The following is a 22,516-nucleotide window of genomic DNA, read 5'->3' as shown; positions in this document are numbered from 1 at the left end:
GGGAAAACAACAAAGAGCGCTCACAGACCAACAGGAAAAGCGTGCTATCGAACTATGGTCAGAAAGCTACTGGGGCAAGGGCAAGGTTTTCCAATGGCTTCTCAGTTTACTATCTGTCAGGTCTGCTGTACCAAGTAGATGTTAAATGCATGGTGCTCATCACAAATGGTAGCCGAAGTACATAAGAAATGTGCTTGGAGGACTCCTATGTGTGGTCTTACATATAAAGAAATACCCATCCCCCACCTTCCTGGGAGAGAAAGGGAGAGGGAAAGAGAAAAAAGAGAGAGGGAAATGGAGAGAGAACAAGGCAGGTATTTCTGAGATCCTCCCACCCCAGCGTCTCAGTTAGCCAGGATTACGGCCCGTGCCATATGCATGGGGTGTTTAGAAACCAACCTCGGTTTCCCACACGACGCCCGGCCTCTTGAGCAGTGGTGCTATCTGTATATAGTTGCGTCTAGAAATGTTATTGTCTTATTGATAAAACGAGACAGTATTAAGTTGGTAAAATTACATAAGTCTTAGTTAATAAGAAAATGTCTTCTGAGTAAGAAACCTGAGGACAGAAAAATGATGCAGAAAATTTGAGGAAGAGATTATTCAGTTTTGACGTTTTTGTGATTCCAGCAATGTTAGACAAGATTTGCGAGGCCTTTTTGCAATGGATAGTGGGAAATTTGGGTCAGAGTCTACATTTTGGAAGAAAGAAAAGTTTCTCCCACTGGCCCCGAAATGGCTAGTGTGAACCCAGCTGCCTTCTCTATGTCCTAGCTGGGTCCTCCCCGGTGCTGGAACATGGGTGGGTGGAGATGGAGGGGGGCAGCAGCCGCCTGGACAGCAGATCACTTAGGATGGGCGTCTTCAAGGGATGCTTCCGACCAAGCAATCTTCTCTCTGAGGTTGTGAGTCATATGCTTCCTACACTTGAGTTTGGATCAAAACTCAATATAACAACCACCACGAGCAATTATACAATGCATATCACATCATAAAATGCAGCACTTTAGTAAACACCAAAACTGATTTTTAAATTATTTTCTTAATTATAATGATGCCTCTGAGCTAGGGGTAAGAATCTCCAGCTAGATGTGTTATTTCAAGGGCTTTTGTTTAATAGTAAATTTGGTACAAATAGAATGGGCGATTTAATAATTCCACAGAGACTTATACTAATTTTAGATATATTTTAAGCACCAACCTAATTAGACTTTCTACATTTCCTCAAATTAACCTCCAACTGAGAAAGTGTTATGTTTCAAAGAATATAACAATACATTTAAAAATGTAGGGTGAGCATCAAATTAATACATTAATTTTACACTCTAATGCTAAAGCATTATTTTTACTGCTAACATAAATTTGTTCATAACAGGACAGCTACGATTAGTAAGTCTTTAGATATGTCTGTAAGAAGAATCTGGTTATGTAATTTTAAATTCACAATTAAACGTGCTGGCTCTGGAGAGGACCCAGGTGGTTTGCAGTGTTAAACGGCAGATTAAAGTTGACACAACTAATTTCTTTACTTTAATCTTATTAGTGGTACAACAGCTGTCAACTGTAACCATCTCTGTAAAGCCTTTTGAGACATAAACAAAATGCCTCAATATGTCAAATGGAGAAGAGGATTTATCAATCACTAGGGCTAATTAGCTTGCTAAATTTTTTTCCTTTTTACTTTTATTGTCTATTGGGGAAAGTTATTCACTTTTAGTAAACCTTAATCTAAAAATAGCTACATTCAGAATTATATTAAAATGATCCTCATTAGAAATAAGTAATCATTGAGTAACAACAGATGTATCCTCAATTTCACCCATACTGGCAAAAACAATGTTCTTAACATTTACTGAGGGCTTATGATGCCGTGGACACAGGAGGTGGCATGTGGGTCCCGGAATATCTACATCTGTGACTTGTGGGAAGTCAGTCCTATGAGTTTTCTCCATGTTTTCCAACTGACTGTGTTCTAAAAAGAGTTTTTAAAGTATACTGAAATGTTGTACAGTAATTTCTTTTTATGATTTCATTACTAAACTTTTTAAAAATATTTTTGTCTTATATATACAGATACATACAGATAACTACGAGTGGCTTTAGGTTACCTTTCCCATTTTTAATGAGATCAATTCCTCTTTGGTCCCAAGCTTGCTAGGTGGGAAGAATGATTCCAAAGACCACTTCCTGTACCCACACCAACAAATCACTAAACAATTATTCCCCTACCAAAAGGCAAAACTAAGCACACAAAAAATAAGGACCACCACGGCAACTCATAGGAATGATAGGATTTTTATATGATAGCAATATACCTACTCCTATTAATACAGTAAAAGTTTTTAAAAACAATTATTCATTTAATTTTACTTATTATCATTATTTTTCAGTTTGTTGTAGGACGCATGCACTCACCAGAAAAAGAGAGAGAGAGAGAGAGAAATTGAGAAAGCCAGGTCCAGGACTTGAACCATGGTCGAACATGTGAGAGTCTAGTGCCTTAACCACCACACCACCTGCTGGCACTAATATAGTGAACGTTTCGTGGTCACAAATCAGAAACAAAAACAAACCCATCATCTGTTCACCAATACCAGCTTCGTAAGCCATCTAGACAAGAGTCATCATAGAATCACACTGTGAAGTAAACAGTAGTTCTGCTTATACCTTAAATTATTTTAGGGTACCTTACTGATTAATCTTATCTTCTCAATCCTGACAGACACTCTTTGCAGACAAAAATCATATCTCAGCAAGGAAAAAATTCAACAAATACAAGGGGACTTCAAAAATTTGCTGAAAAAATGGAATTAGGTATTTTTATTTCAGTGTAATTTTTTTTAAATCCATGCACAGCTTTTCTAGAACACATGTTACTGTGAACTCTCTGAAGACCCCTAGTACTAGCAGCCTCACAATTCCCTTCTTTGATACCGCATCAGCAGTAAGGTACAGGAAAAAGAACAACAGAACAGGACACTCGGTCCGAGCCCAGCTAACCTGATGATGACGGGGTAAACTTCTCTTTTTAAGCCTTACTGTCTTCATTTCTGTAACATGAAAATTTGGTGAAGACACGCCAGACTGTTAGGTAAATGCATGTGTACAGCTCCCCATGAAAAGCAAATGCCTTAATGTAGACTTGATCGCTCTTTTTCTTTTTAGGTTTTTGCCATAGCACCTGTGCACTCACCAGAGAGACAGAGAGGGAAAGTGAGAAAGGATCCCGCGGGGCTGGCCGCACTACAACCACCTCTCCTCCATTCTTCTCCCGGGAGTTCGGGCACGCACACACAAGCGCCCAGGGTGTTTCAAGCCTCCAGGTCCAGGACTCAAACTGTAGTCGACCATGTGGGAGTCCAGTGTATCAGTCACCACGTCACCTGCTGGCCCCTGATTGGATTACATTTTTAAGTCTCAGGACTGGGCCAGTAGATGGCGTAGTGGTGAAGGCGCTGGACAGCCACGTGGTTGGCACATTTGAGCCCTGTACCTGGCAGCTTTAAACCCATGCCAGGCACGTGTGTGTGCATGCCTAAACCCCCAAGAGCAGGAGGGAGAAGGGATCACGACATGGCTATCTCCCAGGGGGTGATTTCTCACTTTCTGTCTGTCTCTGTCTCTCCAGCAAGCACATGCACCCTATGGCAAAAATATCTCTAAAAACAAACAAAAAACGAACCCCCCAAAACAAACAAACGAACAAAACCCAAAAAGACAAACAAACAAGCAAAAACAAAAACAAAAAACCCAAGCCTTGGTACTGTTGCTTTCATTAGAAAATGTGAACCCATCATCTGCCGTGCAATTTTTTCCTTCGTGAGTGTTAGTTCGCTGCAGTAGCAGAACCGGCCTCACAGGTAAAACCATCACCCATCTGCAGCGCAGTTTACACCTCTTATTGGTGAGGAAGAGAGCAGTAAGAGAGACAAATTCTGAAAGCCTGCATCGGGTACTTGAGCACGTCATGCTTTGGGAGAGATGGAGATACCGCTTAGTTTCCCTGAAAGGAACAAAACTGCAACTCCAAAAATATCTACCCTGAAATGATATAAACCAATGTTTTTCTTCCTTCTGTTAAGCATTAAAGCGCTTAAATGACATAGCTAACAAAGGATCATGTGTCTTTGACAAAAGCTGTATCTTTCCCTTAGCAGTTGAAATTGTGCTGTTAAATCTAATAATAAAGGCATACATTAGTAATATCCAGTCTTTAAAAATACAGGAATGGTTTATCTTGTAGCTGCAGGATTAAGGTTCTGAGCTGCATCACGCTGCCAGGATTTGAGAGAGGTGGATAATTGCTCTTGTAATCTCCTCACCTTACAAGCATCTTAATCTCACCTTCGAAATAGGCAACTGGTTTCTAATTTCAGAAAAATAACTTGTGAAATGATTAAGTTCCTCAGAGACAAACATTTTTTTAATTACCAAGAGTCACGTGTGCTCGCCAGAGAGAGACAGAGAGACAGAAAGATGGGGGACAACTTCCCGTGGAGCACAGTTATTCTGCTATCCCTCCTCCTTCACTTCTCCACCCTGGTGGGACTGGGGACACTCACACACATGCATGACTTTTATTTCATTTATTTATTTTTTAAGATAGGTTTTTGCTGTAGGACCTATGCACTCACTGGAGAAACAAAGACAGACAGAGAGACAAAGTGAGAAAACACCCCCCAGGGGATGGCTACACTGCAATCCCTTCTCCTCCACCCTCCTCTCAGGATTTTGGGCACACATGTACATGCACCCGCTGTGAGTTTTAAGCCACCAGGTCCAGAACCTGAACAATGGTTGACTACATGGGAGTCAGCGACATGACCATTATGCCACCTGTTGGTCCCGCACCTAGTAAGTTTTTCAGGTTGCAGAGATTCGAACTGTAGTTGGCCACGTAGAATCCAGCTCCCTGCTACAATATGGGCTGGCCCCAAACATTTTTTATTACGAAGTTAAAGTATGGCCCATTGTGAAAAGCTGCAGAGAGCAGTGTCTGAGGAAATACATTTTTCAGGAGTTGGTCAATCCAAGACAATGCTCCTGGGTTTCAAACTAAGCCCGATTTAAAGGTAATGATGAGGTAAACAGTCGGGACCCTAAAGTCCCCCAAGAGAGTAACACTTGGGAGCAATAAAGACTGTGAGTAGTAGTGTTATTTGTTCTTACACAGGTATGTACTGTTCTTAAAGAACTACATACATTGTTCATCTTTTGATTCCAAAGGTAAGCCCTTTACTCTAGATATTACTTTAGTAGGAAAAGAAAAGAAAAGAAATGAAAGTTCAGCCTGTCCCAGCTTCTAGAAATGGAATTTACTTTCATAAAGAACTAGACCCTGAAGAACCTGTAGAACATATTCTCTCTCTTCATTTCCACTATAAATGTGGGGCATTCATTCATTCTTCCTTGATACGAAAAATTTAGAAAAACAGAGATCACGAGGAATGCTCTACGGCACACATATTTTCAACTCAATAGAGGTAAAAGAAATTTTAATATTTGTATTTAAAAGTATCAGGCTCTTCTGGTTGGAAGCAGCAGAAACCCACTCAACAAATTCCAAGTAAAAAGAGCCATTTACTGTAAGGGCATTGGGAGTTTTCATATGAAGTCGGGGGGAAAGGAGAGCCCAGGCCTCAGGAGGGCAGGAACAACGCCAGCTCTGTGGACGGAACCTGCTTCCCTCCACAGCCCTTCCCTCTTGAAACAGTTCAGTCTCCTCTTCCCCCGTCAGTCCCCCACGCCAACCCTACTGCCAAACGGCCTTCCTTAGTCTCGCTAAATTGGGGAGTGCAAAGAGCCCTGGAACAGCCACTCCAGGATTTAGTCTACATGATTTTCCAAATTCAATTCCTCAAGAAAAAAATGACATGAAGTCTCATAATTTCTCAATCACACATTCCTGAAAAGGAAACTCGAGTGCCCCAGTTTAACTTTTTTTTTTTTCCGCTATAGGACGTGTGCGCTCGCCAGACAGAGAGAGACAGAGAGACAGAAAGTGAGAAATCACCCCTCAGGGGGGATGGCCACGCCGCAATCCCTTCTCCTCCATTCTCCTCTCGGGATCTTGGGAATGCACGCACACGCGCCCGGCGTGAGTTTTAAGCCACCGGGTCCAGGACGCGAACCACGATCGACTACGTGGGAGTCCAGCAACATAGCCATTATGCTCACTGCTGGTCCCTGGTGTGCTCTTTCTTGGCACTGCGAACAATTTTGCTGGAGCACGTTTATTAAGAGGGCTGATGTAGAACACCACATCCCAACTAGCCCTCTCAGTGAGAACTTGAAATGGATTAACATGGTTTTATGGGCTCTCTCTGGCTCTGACAAAAGCAGGACAACCCACTGAAGACTCATTACAGTTTCACAAATTTTAATTTACACAAGCAGGTATAGTTCTCAATTCCACACTAAGAAAAAATGCTGCTGGTGCTCCCACTGCCCTTTTATAACTACAGGCCAGAAACAACGAGCACAGGGCCGAATAAGACACGCGACTGCGGGCCACGTGGAGGGGAGAGGAGAGGCGGGGAGGAGAGGCGGGCAGGTCTGGTTTACCCTCACAGCGCTCAGGGCATCAGCCTCACGGTCATGGGACTCCAGACTTCGACACGGTAACTGCTACTGGACAGCAGCTTCGACTTCTCAAACCCTCTGCCGTTCGTCACTGAGGAACGTCAACAATGCAGGCTGCCCTCGCCCAGTCTCTCTGGTAAGAGCCATGGAGGGCCACAGGAGGCAGGAGCTCATGGAGCTGCAAGTGGAAAGGGAGGGCCTGGGCAGGTCGGGATTGGGGGAGTGCCTGGGACTGTAGAAGCCCAAGGCCACAGCAGAGAGCAGCTGCAAGGAAGCTGAGAAAGCATTTTTCAGAGCAAGCCACTGATCCATGCCCATGGTGTGCTGACTCCCCTCACTGGGGGTCAGTGGTGGAAATCCTCTCACCCTCATCTAAGGAAGCAGCACCACCCTCTCACAGCTTTGACCCTAGCCCTGAGAGGCGAGCAGGTTTCCTTCTGAGAGTTATGACTTGAGGTTGTGGTCAGGACAGATCCTCCGAGTAGGATCTGAGAGCCAATGCTAGAAGCCCATAGCCCCACGTGCTCAGCTTGCTCAAGAAGCAGCGCCTGATCAAAAAAACCAATCTTACTGGCTTAAGGTGAGATGAATAAATAAGCTCTCAATCCTGACACTGTGACTGGCTGATGCAAACGAGGGACACTGGTCTGGGCTCTCAAGATTCCAGGGCTTCTTTCTAAAGGAGGAGTGCTAATTTTCACACATTTTTTAAAGAACTGTGGAACTTTAGGCCCAACAGGTGGAATGGTGATTAAGGCACTGGACTCCCAGATGGCTGACCACGGTTTGAGTCATGGACCTAGCAGACTGAAAAATCACGCGAGAGGGCCAGCAGATAGCGTAGTGGTTATGTTGCTGGACTCCCACATGGTCGACTGTGGTTTAAGTCCTGGACCTGGTGGCTTCAAAATCATGCCAGGTGCATGTGCGTGTGTGCCCAAGATCCCGGGAGGAGAAGAGATTGCAGTGTGGCCATTCCCCCAGGAGGCTGAAGGAATGATTTCTTACTTTCCCCTCTCTGTGTCTGTTTGTCTCTCTCTTTCTCTCTCCGGTGAGTACATGCGCCCTAAGACCAAAAAAACCCCACAAAAAACAAAAACAAAAAAATCCCACCTCTTAACAAAAGAAAACATGCCAGGTGTGTGTACATGCATGTCCCGAATCCCAAGAGGAGAATAAAGGAGAAGGGACTGCAGCATGGCCATCCCCCCTTCGGGGGGTAATTTCTCACTTTCCTTCTCTCTCACTCCAGCGAGCACATGTGCCCTATGACAAAAACCATCTCCCCGTAAAGAGAAAAGAAAAAAGAAAGCTATTTAAAAAAAAATAATAACTGTGGTAACCTCTCCTGTTCCCTAAGGAGAGGCACAGGTAAACCTCATAACAAAGTGCTCTTTCTACACTGAAAAAAATACAGCTTTGGGGAAACTGGTGTTTAATCTAGATTACCAGCTAGAGAATTCAGTGCCGTGTGTATAGAAGCTTACAAGAAAGCCAACAAACAAAACAAAGAACTCCAGATACATTTAAGATGAACAGTACGAATTACTAACAGTCCCCAAAGCACTGTCCCAAAGAGTCAAATCGAAGCATGCCGTTCCCTTATGTATTAGGTTGTGGGAAAAGTCACGATGTATTTTTCTGGTTTTCTTTGCAAATATGCGCCATGACTTTCCTGACCACCCAATATGGTGTGTTCCCCCTCCCTGCCTGCCTCCTTGCCAGCTAACACAGAATGAGCAGCGACACTATGTCCTGCAACGCCTGTAAACAAAGCCCATTTTGGTAAGGAACATCAGCTGCTCTGTGTCAGACAAACTCCCACGTCTGTCACTCCCTGGTGTGTGCAGCTCTCTGCTCGAGGCCGACGCTGCGGTGCGAAGAAACCTGTGCCTGCCTTCACTCAGCTCTGCTTTGTCAACGGTCCAAGGAGCCCAAATGAACTCGAGTGTCAGCAAGTCCGTACTTCGGGCTCAGCTGGTGGCATAGCGGTAACGCGACGCTCTGCCCTTCCTGCACGGGGGGTGGGGGGGGGTGTCCCAGGTTCACGTCCTGGAGCTTCCCGACATGCTGGGTGCACGTGTCCACAATCCGGGCTGGCGTATGCTGCGGGCAGGTCATGCCATGAGGACTCTGCTGGGGGTTCTCCTCTCTCAGTGGAAATAAATTTAAAACAAAAAACTTCATTGAAGAAGCTTTGCACTACGAGATAACTCATGTCCAGGAGACAAGATTGTCTTAAGCCAGGTCAGACTGCTATAGAAGACATCTCCCACCTGACATTTACAAAGTGCTCACACATACATTACGTCAACTGGTCCTACAGTAGCACTGTGTGGTGAAAATGATGAACCACATTTTTCTCAATGAGGGAGCAGCTGCAATGAAATTAAGGCACTTGCTAATTGTCCTCAGCAAGTTACTAGCAGGGATAAAACTGGAATACAGGTTTGTCTGACTACAGAGTCAGTCCTGTTTCTATTTTACCACAGTGTCCCGCAGGAATAAAGACAACACACTCTTGGAATTTCCTCCTGTGGCATTCAAAGGACAAATGAAGCATGTACTTGTATTATCTAAATATTACAAAGTGCTCTCGGTATATAAATGAACTTTTATAGAAACTTCTCATTTCAATTCCGTGAGAGTCTCCACAAAATACCCAAAAACAGCGTCTGCTACAATTCGAACCTTGTTACACCAAGGAACATAATACTTCTGAAATAACACTGTCTCCTACTGAAACGCGGGTGGCCAGGGACTAGGGACTGGAGAGCGACTTACGGGAAAGGGAGAGCAGCTAGTAGTATAAATGCCGCCCAGCACCTTACGACAAAGAGCAACTGACAGCAGTCTCGGTCTCTGCTCTTCCTGCATGTTGGGGACTTCCTCGAACTCCCTCGCTCGCCCTTTGTTAAAGTACTTACTTCTTTTTTGTATGCAACACAAAAAGTTCACTTTCTGTTCCTACCATTCATTTCTGTTCAATTTCTGGAAGCAGAACTGCCCAGGAGTTCATCAATTTTTGATTTAGGATTAGAACAGGCTACAGACAGAAGAGATTTCCCTTATAAGGCTTTTTAGGCTCGACTGGAGTTTTGTAAGTAAAGCTGAGCACCTCTGTTTGTCTCCCTAATGGGGAGGGTAAGCTTTTGCTTTTCAGGCCTGAATACACATGCCATTTGCCTTCGGTCCCCATATGGAAACCATAGGGCAGAAACGACTCACAAATGAAACGTGAAAGACAGATTAAAAAACTATACTTACTTAGGAGGAATTCGTGAAGCCGTGTTCGTATTTGTGGCTGGGACCACTGCTTGAAGGATGTGTTCGAGGGCTGTTAATCCACCAGCAACTTGAAATGCAATCTGATCTGCCACATTCTAGACAGAAACACAAACAGAAGTGAGCCCAATTCCCAGGCATGGAATGATCACCGAGTGCTATATTTAATTGTAGTCTGAAACGTTCTGTTGGCTCCATTATTCCAGAAGAATTTGTTGGGTGTTTACTCAGTGCTAGGAAATGTAGGTCGATGGGGACGTAAAAGACGTGGCCCTGCACCCTAGGAAGCTTGAAATTTTAGTGAACGGGATCAGTGCTGATCAGATCATTATAAATAAGGTATCTTTAATTCTAAGCACCTTGAAGAAAAAGAAAAGCTCCCCTATGAAAATCCTGGGGGAACCCAGGAAAGGGTCAGGTGAGGCTTCTCTGAGAAAATCGCAGATTAAAGACAGGCAAAACAAGTATGAGAACATTCCAGGCAGAGGGAAAAACCTTTTTCTTTTTTAAAGTAATTATTTAATTCCAGTTATTGTTGTTATTATTATTATTATTAATTTGACCCAGACAGACAGAGAGAGAGAGAAAGGGAAAGCAAGAAAGCAAGCCACGAGGTCCAGGACTCAAACCATGGCCGGCCATGTGGGAATCCAACACTCTTACCCACCACACTGCCTGCTGGCCCCGGGAAAAAACATTTTAAACCATAGTTTTTAGCAACACTTATTAAAACCACATCACATTGTAATCTTAACAGATACCACCTAATCAGATAAACTGACTTCCACAAAGATTTCCTCTAATAAGTTTTTCCTCAGTAACACAAGATCTAATATCTAACCATTTTAACTCCATCTTTTTAAACCACTTCAGCTAGTTTAGGGAGAATATTAAGTAACCATTTTAGAATTCAACCTATCAGCATTTCTATATGATTACGGAACGTGCACAATTCTTTTTTTCTTTTTTTTTTTTTGAGAGGTTTTTGCTATAGGGCGCATGCGCTCGCCAGCCAGCCAGAGAGAGACAGAGAGACAGAAAGCAGGAAATCACCCCCCCCGGGGGGGGATGACCATGCCGCAATCCCTTCTCCTCCATTCTCCTCTCGGGATCTTGGGCACGCACACACACGCGCCCGGCGTGAGTTTAAGCCACCGGGTCTGGGACTCGAACCGCGGTCGACTACGTGGGAGTCCAGCGACATAGCCATTGTGCTAACTGCTGGTCCCAGAACGTGCACAATTCTTGAGAAGGAACTTCTCCCAGTCCTTTGCACCCCTCTGGCGTGGGGAGGGGAGGGTGACCCTGCGCTGCAGGGCAGCAGTTCCCGACAGGCAGAACCACTGCGTCATCTAGGGAAAACAGGACAACTACCTGCTGAGGCCTAAACTGTGCCCCTAATTCACGTGAAGTCCCAACCTCCAGTACCGCACACTACGACTGTACTTGGAGATAAGGTCTTTAAAGAAATGACAAGCTAAAATAAGGCCATTAGGGTAGGGCTCTAGTATATAGTCAGAAAATAATAACCTTTGTATTATCATATAATATACATAGAAGTAATTACACTAATCATAAGTATGTTAAAAGTTGGATGAGGTTTTATTTTTGGTTTGTTTTTGTTTTTTAAGTTTTTGCCATAGAGCACATGCGCTCACCAGAGAGTGAGACAAAGAGAGGGAAAGTGAGAAATCACCCCCCAGCAGGGATGGCCACACAGCAACTTCTCTTCCATTCTCCTCTTGGGATTTTGGGCACACACAACCAATGTGATTTTCAAGACGTTGGGTCCAGGACTCGAACCATGGTCAGTCAGGTGGGAATCCAACACCTTAACTACCGTGCAACCTGCTGGTCCAAGGGTAAGTGGTTTTTTTTATTTGTTTGTTTGGTTTATTTTTGCCTTTTTTTTTTTTTTAAGAATTACTTTATTTAACTTTATTGATTTATTTGAATTTGACCAGGAGGAGGGGGAGAGAGGAAGCAAGTCGCCAGGTCTGCAAAGCACAGTCGGCCATGTGGAAGTCCAGTGCCCCTAACCACCACGTCACCCGTCGGCCCCTGGGTGAGTTTTAATAAACTGAACACACTCTGTAACAACTCCAAAATAAATAAGCTTTCTAGCATGCCCAAATCCCTGCCATCCATCCCATTCATTCTCTCTCCTCACTAATGTAAAGACTATTCCCGATATTTAAGATCATGCATTCATTTTGTGTTCTTTGTAAATCTATAAAAATAGAATCCGACTTTATATATTTTCTTGCTCAATTGTTTCTCCGTGCATACAAGCTGCCGCCTCTAGCAGTATTTCATTTGCTTCCCTTGCTGTATAGTACTTAGTTTCCTGGACACCTCAGTTTATGTAAGTCAGGGCATTTTGAAACTCCGGACAACACTGCTTTAAACATTCCTGTACACCTTCTTCCATGCACACTCCCGAGCCCGCTGGCATTCAGAAAGCCCTCTGTGAAACTACCTGCTTTGTTTTCTGGCCTCAGAGCCCCTTTGAACAAAGTTTTCAAAAAAAAAAAAATTTTTTTTTTTGGAAAGGTTTTTACTATAGGGTGTGTGCGCTCACCAGAAAGAGAGAGACAGAAAGAGAGAACTTGCCCCCAGGGGGGATGGCCACGCCGCAGTCCCTTCTCCTCCATTCTCCTCTGGGGATCTTGGGCACGCACGCACACGCGCCCGGCGTGAGTTTAAGCCACCGGGTCTGGGGAACCACAGTCGACTTCAGGGCAGTCCAGTGACACAGCCACTTCGGTGTAGTTGTAAACATGGAGCAGCCAATCCTTTCTCTGGTATGATCCCAGAAAACAATACTCCACTTTTCATGTGTTTGCCTCACAGAAAAGTTTTTCACTAGAACTGAGCTTCAGGACTGAACAACGAGATTGGGTTTTCAAGTCTGAAGGACACGGTAAGCTTGAACCTCCATAACAACCATGGAGGAAGGCACTAAGCCCTCCTGTCCCGTCCCCATCTCTGCAAAGCCTTTGTACACAGGTACCGCTCGGCTCCAAGGCAAGGCACCCCGAGCCTCAGGCCAAGCAGAGGCACCAGTGACCAGTCCCCACAGGAGGCAGCAGCACGCGGCTGTCCCTCAGACCTGTCCACCATGAGGAAAAGGCCACAGTGCACGAGGGGCGGGGAAAGGGACTGAGGAAACACAGACTGTTTAATGTATACATCTATGCCTTAAAAACAAAACCAAACAAAACTCAGAGCCTTTTATGCAGTGCCAACAACCTGGATGTGACCTTGTGAAAAACTAAGACACGGGCTCAACAGACATTAAGCAGGACAAAATAAGCCAATTTCGGGAGATGAAGGCCATTTGAGGCCAGTTTTTAAACTAATGTGCTGAAAATTGAGCTTCCAATTTATCATTTGTGGCTTTTCAAGGAAATAAAGCAAGAAATAAAACCAACTCTGAAATTAAAAAAATGCTGGGGCCAACAGGTGGCATAGTGGTTAAGGTGCTGGACTCCCATATGGCCAACTGTGGTTCCAGTCCCAGCTCTGGCAGCTTGAACCTCATGCCAGGTGTGCGTGCATATGTGCAGGAGAAGGGACTGCATCATGGCCATCCCCTGGGGGGTGATTTCTTACTTTTCTTCTCACTGGCTCTCTGTGTCAAGTGCACTAACCTTATAGCAAAAATCTCTCTCAAAAAAAAAAAAAAATCTGTGAAACCTCTCCTTGGAGTCAAGGTGGGTTCTAGTGATGTGTACTTCTGGGTCAGAAACACAATAAACCACTGTGGGCCCTGCCTAAAGCACGGCCATGCTGAAACACGGGAAGGTGACCTCGGGACTTCGTCACCCTACCTCAGCTCCTGTGCATCCCCAGCCTCTCCTGTCTGCAGACACCTCGAGAGGGATGTCTGACGCATCTCTGGAACTGCACGCTGCCACAGAACAGGGACGGTAAATACCAGAGAGCTGAGTGGCTGAACAGAAGAATGCACCATGAAAGGGTTTTTCTCTCGGAGCACAAAACTGTCCCGTGAGTTGTCCCAGATGAACATGATACAGAGGCGTGTCGGTACGAGGAGGAGCTCCTCCCGCCAGACCCCCTTTCCTCCTGCAGCACAGATGAACAGCTCTCCCCACCCTCTAAGATCCGAGATGACCTGTTCACCTCAGGGGACAGAGAGGGGAAATCAAGCTACCCGAATGTTAAAATGAAGGGGAAACCCCTCAAGTATGTGGCATTAAAAATTTGCAAAGCCAAAAGGAAATAAATGATGCAGGTAGACCTGAAGGACCAGACAGTCCCCACCTGCTCCTCCCCATTCCCACCCCAATGCCTCTCGTGCCAATCACGCGGCACCTCCCACTGCTGCGCCACATGTGCGGGTGCCGAGTGTCAGGAAGAGATGGGTGCTCTCCAAATGTGCCCTCTTACACTTGTCCCCGTCCCTCCCAGGACCCAGGAAAAGCAAGCACTCTACAAATGCTTAACCGTGACCCTTGTCTCCATCCAAACCGCCACCCCTCAACCTGTACCGTTCAAATGCTGCCTCAATCCCTTAAGACCCAGATCGAATGTGGCTTGTTCCATTAAGCCTTTCCTGATCCCCTCAACTAAAGTCAAAGCTGTTTGTATATTTGATTGCATTTCTTTCATGGCCCTTATCACTTTCTACTTTGCCCAAAATCACTTGGGTCCATGTACTAGACTGTGAAGTCGAACTCTCCTTCCTCTCTCTGCGTTTCCACACACAGTTGGGCAAGAGATGCCCACACTGCAGGTTCCAAGCAAAGCTTGGCCAGTGACTAAAACCATCTCATTCTAGAAAGGCAAACTAGGTACCCCCTCCTCCTGCCTTTTGACTCTTTTCCAAATACTGTGCATGCAGATGTGTGAATGTAGAAAACAGCTTTCACAGAGTACAGTATGAGTTGATTGAGAAAAAATACCTGTAAGCAGGAAACGTGTGCCTTCCCTGTGTACCTGGCGAAACACCATAGTGGTGGGCCTTCCCCTGTGCTCTCCCACTGCGAGACTGACAACTGACTAATAGGATTAGCAGTTCCATTCTAATCACCCAGCTTAGCTGAAGGCCTCCATAGGAGTCACACGGCCTGGGAACCCATCCAATTATTAACCAGAGTAACTGTTATTACCTCCCCAATCAACAGGGAGGCAGCTGTTAATCTTTGGTGGCCTGCAGAGGCTGGTGGCCTTTGTACTTGACTTCTCTGTAGATAGTAATTATGTTCTTTGTGATCAGGAGGAAGGCCTTCCTAGTCTTCTGGACAGAGGTGGCAGATGGGGAAACCGTTTGCGTGTTCATTAGCAGGAGAGGCTAGATCTGTTCCGAGCATCTGTGGCACCTCAGACCTGTTTAGAGATGACACACGTAGGTTTTGGCAAGTTCATAAATTTAGAACTCAGTAGGCCAATTTATAGAGTGAAAACCTGAGTGGAATTTTTTATGGTCATTTTTTTCTTGCGTGGAAAATATTCCTAACACTCACAGGACATCATTTCTACTACACGACTGTCTTCGCCTGCGACTTTAAAGGAGCTAGAGTAGTGAGCCGACACTCCTGGCTCTGTTACTCCCCTCATAAGGTTTCTCACTGCGGGCTTCTCCGTATTCCCATGACCCACGTACATGTCTCTGGCTTAGATTTTCTGCTATAGATCTTAACACCAAAGAGACTCGGTTTATGGGGTCAGGGATATCACAAGAACTTACTAACACAAACTTGTGGGGATGTGGGCTCAAAAAGAGGGAATTCACAAGCTGCAGCTGGAAGGCCTAGGAAATAGGGAGTGGGGCTGCCAGGGCTGGAGACCTTTCTCACCATCAGAGGGGCCGTTCCTCTGTGATGCTAATTAGAACGGGGCCCTTTGGAAGGCTCTCCCTGAGGAGGTGGAACTGTGCTATTTCTGACCTATCTGGACCAGGGTAAGTCAGAACAGGGGTGCTGGGGTGTGGGGGTGCAGAAACTGAAGGGGAGAAGCAGGGCACAAGAGCCGAGGGCCTCTCTCTCCCCTTCAAGCTGTCCCGAGCCGACCCAGATTCGCGTGTAGAGTTCACGACTACAACCTGACGAAACTCGGAATGAAGGCATTTTGATCTTCCTCACCCTCAAGCTCTCAAAGCTGCCACGTAGCCGGCCCGGGCCAGGCCCAGCACGCCTAGTCTAGTGAGAGACCAATAAAGACAATAAAGCGAGAGGCCAGGGAGGACCGAGAGATGCACACAGACCGAGGAGGACCCCTCCGACCAGCTCTCGAGGACACAACTGCTGTCCACGGGGACGGTTTTTTGAGCAAGCATCCTATAAAAGGAAAAGATAACAGACTCAAGTCAAAGAGCCATTTATGAGGTTCCTCGCAACCTCCCGTCTAGCCGCTGGCACAGAAAGAGCAGGCCCTGGAGCACCTCACCCCAGCCCCCTGCTTTCCTGCATCACAGGCGTCCTGGAGGTTCCAAATTTGGAAGCAAAAGAAATCTGGGACCATGAGACCAAGGAGAGTTTGCTTTGGGCACGGGAGTGACATGGACGAGAGTCCCCAACATGGACAAAGTCTTCTGGGTCCAGCAGCTCCCGGGGCAGGACTTCAGAGCTAGAAGCCCCTCTCTGCTGAGATGGAAGGAGAGGGGAGGAGTGTCCCACAGTACCCTGATGTGCTTCACCACAAACCCGTGCTTCCTCACTCAGTCTTCTGTCCAGTTCACTGAGAACTAGATCATGCTGATTATTTACTTAATCACAAACTAGATTATTTTATATTGGGCTGAGCAAAAAGTAGATATTCAGGAAATATGGGCTGAATCAAAGAATAAAGGTAGTCTAATTTTGGGGGCTCTGACATCAGAAATTCCCTCATGAGGAGAGCAAGCCCACCAATCTTCAGAGAGAAGCTTAGAAACAGCCACGTGCTTGGGAGAGTCGCAGGCAGGGCACCGTAAGCTAGAAACACTGAACGAGTCCACTGGCCCTCTCTGCGTGAAGCGGAAGACAGGCCCTGGTCTTGAGTCTGCCTGAACGGAACATCCACAAAGGAAAGCCAAGGCTGCAAGCCCTCTGCCAAGCTCTTCATTACCGTCTGCCCTGCTCAGCTCGGCATGCACTTCCTCCCCTGTCCTCGGGGAAAGTACTGAACCGCAGCCTCTGGATCCTTCTGGATGGGGAAGAGAGCGGGACCCCAGATTCCTCTCTCCTCCAAGTACCATCCTGCAGGCCACTGAGAACAACACCTTGAGGGCTTACCAGCCGGCAGGCTGTGGGTCCTTCTTCCACAGCAGCCCTCACAAAGGCCCACAGGGTAGGAGCCAACATGCGCATCACACAGGTAAGAAACCCGTCTCCGAAGAATCAGGTACACGGCTCGAGGCGGCAGGCTGGGGACTGAGCCTAGGGTCCTGTCACTTCTGAGTGTGGACGGGTCTGCACCGAGAATGCTGGGGAAACCTGGGTGGTGTAGGTAAGTGTCTGACTGTTGACAACCTTATCACCAAAGAGCCCAAATCTGTAAAAGCTTGCACTCAGTACTAATAGAACATTCTAAAATCTTCTTATTTTGAAGTAACTTTAGATTTATAGAAGGGGTGTGAGGAGAGACAGGTCCTGTGCTCGACTCCAGCTTTCTTTCCCCATGACAGCCTACGTAGCCATGGTGTGCGTATCAAAACAGAGACCTTCGCTGGCACTGTCTGAGCGCCACCACCCCCTCATGTGCCCTCTCCGGCTTCCCGCTGATGCCCTTCTTCGCTCCCAGGAAGAAGCTACAACACGGCGCGCATTTAGCACAGTGCTATTTGGAAGATGAGGTGAACTTACTGTCAACGGAAGAGGAATCCTGAACTTTGTTCTGTTTTCATTACCAGCTTGGGAAAACCCCTGAAATAATCCAGACTTGGAGAATAGAAAAGAATGTAAGTCTGACCACCACAAGTAAATAATGAAGGAAATGAGAGCGCTAACTAGATTCTAAGGGACTGAAGTACGAGCAGTCCCTGTAACTGGAGGTGCCGTTCTCCAGGCTGTAGGAAATGGAAGACGTGCACACAGCAGGAAGGGCGCAGGCCTGGGCGAGGTGGGGGGGAGTGTGGGACCAGGGGACAGGAGCCTCCAGACAGCCAGAGATGAGCACCAGCCACTCCTGTCCCCAACTGCCCTGCAAACCTTTCCCAGCAAAGGCCGTCTTCCTTCCTTCCTTCCTTCCTTCCTTCCTTCCTTCCTTCCTTTTTCCTTTTTTGGAGAGGTTTTTGCTATAGGGTGCATGCGTTTGCCAGAAAGAAAGAGAGAGACAGAGAGACAGAAAGTGAGAAATCCCCTCCCCCCCAGGGGGCACACTGCAATCCCTTCTCCTCCATTCTCCTCTCGGGATCTTGGGCACACATGCACACATGCCCGGCGTGAATTTAAGCCACCAGGTACAGGATTCGAACCACGGCCAACTAAATGGGAGTCCAGTGACAGCTATTACGCCAACTGCTGGTCCCCAAGGGCCGTCTTTCAAAACCCTTCCTTTCGAGGGGTGGTGAGTCACAGCTCATCTCCACAGACTATCCTTCCAACTGCAGCACAGATACTGCTTCGAAGTTTGAACAGTACGCTGTCTTTGCTGTACCCAGGATAAGGTACTGATTGCAAGATTTTTTATTTTTTAAGGTTTTTGCCCTAGAGTGCATGCACTCACCCAAAAGAGACAGAGAGAAAGTGAGGAAACCCCCTATCCCCAAAGAGGGCCATGCTGAACTCCCTTCTCCATTCTCCTCTTGGGATTTTGGGCATGCACACACATGTGCCCAAGTGATTTTCAAGCCACTGGGTAGGAGACTCGAACCACAGCCGGCCATGTGGGAGTCTAGCACTCTAACCACCACGCTACCTGCTGGCTCCAATGGAAAGGTATTTTTTTCAAGAGGAAGCTGGGTTAAAAGCCTTGTAGAGAGCACACAGAGAGTCGGGCACAGCTGGTTTTAGAAGTGAACCTGTTAGGAAGCACTGGGTCTGCTTAGTTTAGTCCAGAGGAAATGAAAAGCGGGAAATGGCTAGTGATAGGCAATGCCAGAGTTTTCTCAGACCTCTGAAGCCTGCTCTATGGTCCAGGGCCTCCTGATCACTGGCATCTGAAAGGTATAAGAGAATTATTAGAGGCAAAACAGTGCAAAATACGCTACTTATGAGACTACCCGACACAAACCGTGGCAAGGAAGAAGGCAAAAGCGAGCAGCCCTTCCGAGCTGGGGGGCTTCACCTACACTGTGGTCACGGGTGAAAGCTGCTTAACACGCTGCTCTCCACCAACTGCTATGAACACTTCCTTCTTACGCGAACGGTGTGAAGGCCTTTTCCGGAATGCCTGCCCTTCTTCCTTGATTTTGCTGAAGCAAACATGTCACGTGTTTCCTGAAGGGTTACTACTGCCCCACTGAATTCTAACACTGGAGCTGCTGTGTGCACCCACTTTCCCCATGAGACTAAGGCCTGTACTAGCGGTGAGCCCAGAGGCCGAAAGTCTGCTTACTCACGACAGGCACAGCGCAGAGGGTCATCAGGCCCGGGGAACACCAGACCATTACAGAATCTTACTTCTTTACCAAAATCCCCTTTTCTTTACAAGGAGTGCTTTTAAGTACATGTGAAGAGGAATTTGATGATAGATTTATATTTACACAAAAAATTAAGCCTGAAATCTAAAATAGATGTGAACTTTGTTAGCACGTAAGTTCATATCCTTGTAATATGGGGAAATACAGATTATCACATGAAAAAGAAGTGTGATGATCCTAAAAAGAATCTTGTCTCTCAAAACAGTCCTTTGCAAACATTAAGAGGTACATAATGACAAGAGACTTTCCCCCCCTAGAGGGTGCATGCACTTGCTGGAGAGAGAGAGAGAGACAATAAGAGGAAAAGTGAGAAATCACCCCCCTGGATTGGGGGAATGATGGCCACACCGCAATCCCTTCTCCATTCTCCTCCTGGGATTTTGAGTGTGTTAATACACACACCCGGGGTGAATTTCAAGCTGCTAGGTCTAGAACTCGAACCATGGTCTGCCACGGGGCAGTCCAGCGCCTTAACCACCAGGAGACTTTTTTTTTTTTGGGGGGGAGAGATTTTCACTGGAGGGCGCGTGCGCTCGCCAGACAGACAGAGAGAGAGACATAGAGACAGAAAGCGAGAAATCACCCCCCTGGATTGGGGGAATGATGGCCACACCGCAATCCCTTCTCCATTCTCCTCCTGGGATTTTTAGTGTGGTAATACACACACCCGGGGTGAATTTCAAGCTGCTAGGTCTAGAACTCGAACCATGGTCTGCCACGGGGCAGTCCAGCGCCTTAACCACCAGGAGACTTTTTAGCAGGGGAGGGGAAAGGTAGGGGTCTGAGAAAGACTAGCAGAAATGACTGACTTGCATCGGGAGAGAGAGAGAGAGACAATAAGAGGAAAAGTGAGAAATCACCCCCCTGGATTGGGGGAATGATGGCCACACCGCAATCCCTTCTCCATTCTCCTCCTGGGATTTTTAGTGTGGTAATACACACACCCGGGGTGAATTTCAAGCTGCTAGGTCTAGAACTCGAACCATGGTCTGCCACGGGGCAGTCCAGCGCCTTAACCACCAGGAGACTTTTTAGCAGGGGAGGGGAAAGGTAGGGGTCTGAGAAAGACTAGCAGAAATGACTGACTTGCATCGGGAGAGAGAGAGAGAGACAATAAGAGGAAAAGTGAGAAATCACCCCCCTGGATTGGGGGAATGATGGCCACACCGCAATCCCTTCTCCATTCTCCTCCTGGGATTTTTAGTGTGGTAATACACACACCCGGGGTGAATTTCAAGCTGCTAGGTCTAGAACTCGAACCATGGTCTGCCACGGGGCAGTCCAGCGCCTTAACCACCAGGAGACTTTTTAGCAGGGGAGGGGAAAGGTAGGGGTCTGAGAAAGACTAGCAGAAATGACTGACTTGCATCGGGAGAGAGAGAGAGAGACAATAAGAGGAAAAGTGAGAAATCACCCCCCTGGATTGGGGGAATGATGGCCACACCGCAATCCCTTCTCCATTCTCCTCCTGGGATTTTTAGTGTGGTAATACACACACCCGGGGTGAATTTCAAGCTGCTAGGTCTAGAACTCGAACCATGGTCTGCCACGGGGCAGTCCAGCGCCTTAACCACCAGGAGACTTTTTAGCAGGGGAGGGGAAAGGTAGGGGTCTGAGAAAGACTAGCAGAAATGACTGACTTGCATCGGGAGAGAGAGAGAGAGACAATAAGAGGAAAAGTGAGAAATCACCCCCCTGGATTGGGGGAATGATGGCCACACCGCAATCCCTTCTCCATTCTCCTCCTGGGATTTTTAGTGTGGTAATACACACACCCGGGGTGAATTTCAAGCTGCTAGGTCTAGAACTCGAACCATGGTCTGCCACGGGGCAGTCCAGCGCCTTAACCACCAGGAGACTTTTTTTTTTTGGGGGGGAGAGATTTTCACTGGAGGGCGCGTGCGCTCGCCAGACAGACAGAGAGAGAGACATAGAGACAGAAAGCGAGAAATCCCCCCCCGGGGGGATGGTCACGCCGCAATTCCTTCTCCTCCATTCTCCTCTCAGGATCTTGGGCACGCACCCACCCGCGCCCGGCGTGAGTTTTAAGCCCCCGGGTCCGGGACACGAACCGCGGTTGACTACGTGGGAGTCCACCGACATAGCCATTATGCTAACTGCTGGTTCCCGCCACCAGGAGACTTTTTAGCAGGGGAGGGGAAAGGTAGGGGTCTGAGAAAGACTAGCAGAAATGACTGACTTGCATCGGGAGAGAGAGAGAGAAAGGTCATTCAGGGCTATGCACTTTGTGATTCCAGAGACTCCAAAGAAGTCTTGCCCCAGAAGAACAATTACTAACTTCTAGGTTATGAGTCCCTTGGGGGCACGGAGTCAGCACAGGAGTTAGGACCACAGCCGGTGGCATAATTCTGCGAGTTTAAATCTCGAACTCTTCCACTCACTAGCCACATAACTAATCAGGGAAGTTACCCTCTTGATACCTCAGGGTTCTTATTTATAAAGTAGGTTCATAATTCCCATCTCAAGTGGTTGCTGAGAGGATTAAGTAAATTAATCTACATAAATGTTCGTGATGGTCACACTCTGCTTTAGACCGCCCCACTTCTCCGGCTAAGTACTAGTCTATTGTCGTCAAGTAAATATTAGCTCCCAGCCTAGACGGGCTTGCTTTTTCTGGGCTGCACATTTCACTTTCATTTCGTTTGCAGCTAAGTGAAACCCATATCGGATCTTGGTTCTTGGGAGACACAGCCTGGAGCCTTTATGATGTCTTAACATTGCTCCACACCAAGCTTTCGTGCATGAACACTTGCATGTAGCTGAGAGTCTGCCTCGCCCTGGCTGGCATCCATAAACCAGAGCAGTGCACGTGTAAGCTCTGAAAGCGCTCAGCTACCCACAGATGAGACTATGTCCTTCTCAGAATTAAGTAGATCTATCTGACCGATTGTCTTTTCTCTGATTTGCCAGGAAACATATTACCCTATCCTCTATGTAAGAATGTATCACAACTTCCCGATGACCCAGTACTTCAGATGGTCTGTAAGTGGCACTGTCTAACAGTCAGCAGGGGCAGCAGGTGTACCACCTGATCTTTTCTTT

General features: G+C 46.8%; 1 protein-coding gene across 2 annotated transcripts in view; it reads right to left on the bottom strand.

Moving 5' to 3' along the window:
• Positions 1-22,516, bottom strand: part of SCAPER (S-phase cyclin A associated protein in the ER) — a 278,443-nt gene that overhangs the window by 98,888 nt on the left and 157,039 nt on the right. For both annotated transcript variants that reach the window (XM_006142594.3, XM_006142593.2), the window contains one exon: positions 9,850-9,965. In XM_006142594.3, the coding sequence (XP_006142656.1) occupies positions 9,850-9,965 (116 nt within the window). The remainder of the gene's footprint in view (positions 1-9,849; positions 9,966-22,516) is intronic.

Source organism: Tupaia chinensis, unplaced genomic scaffold (assembly GCF_000334495.1).
Source record: "Tupaia chinensis unplaced genomic scaffold, TupChi_1.0 Scaffold000078_1, whole genome shotgun sequence".
Taxonomy (NCBI): domain Eukaryota; kingdom Metazoa; phylum Chordata; class Mammalia; order Scandentia; family Tupaiidae; genus Tupaia; species Tupaia belangeri.
Note: the sequence above shows the minus strand (reverse complement) of the source record. Positions and strands in the feature narration are given on the sequence as shown.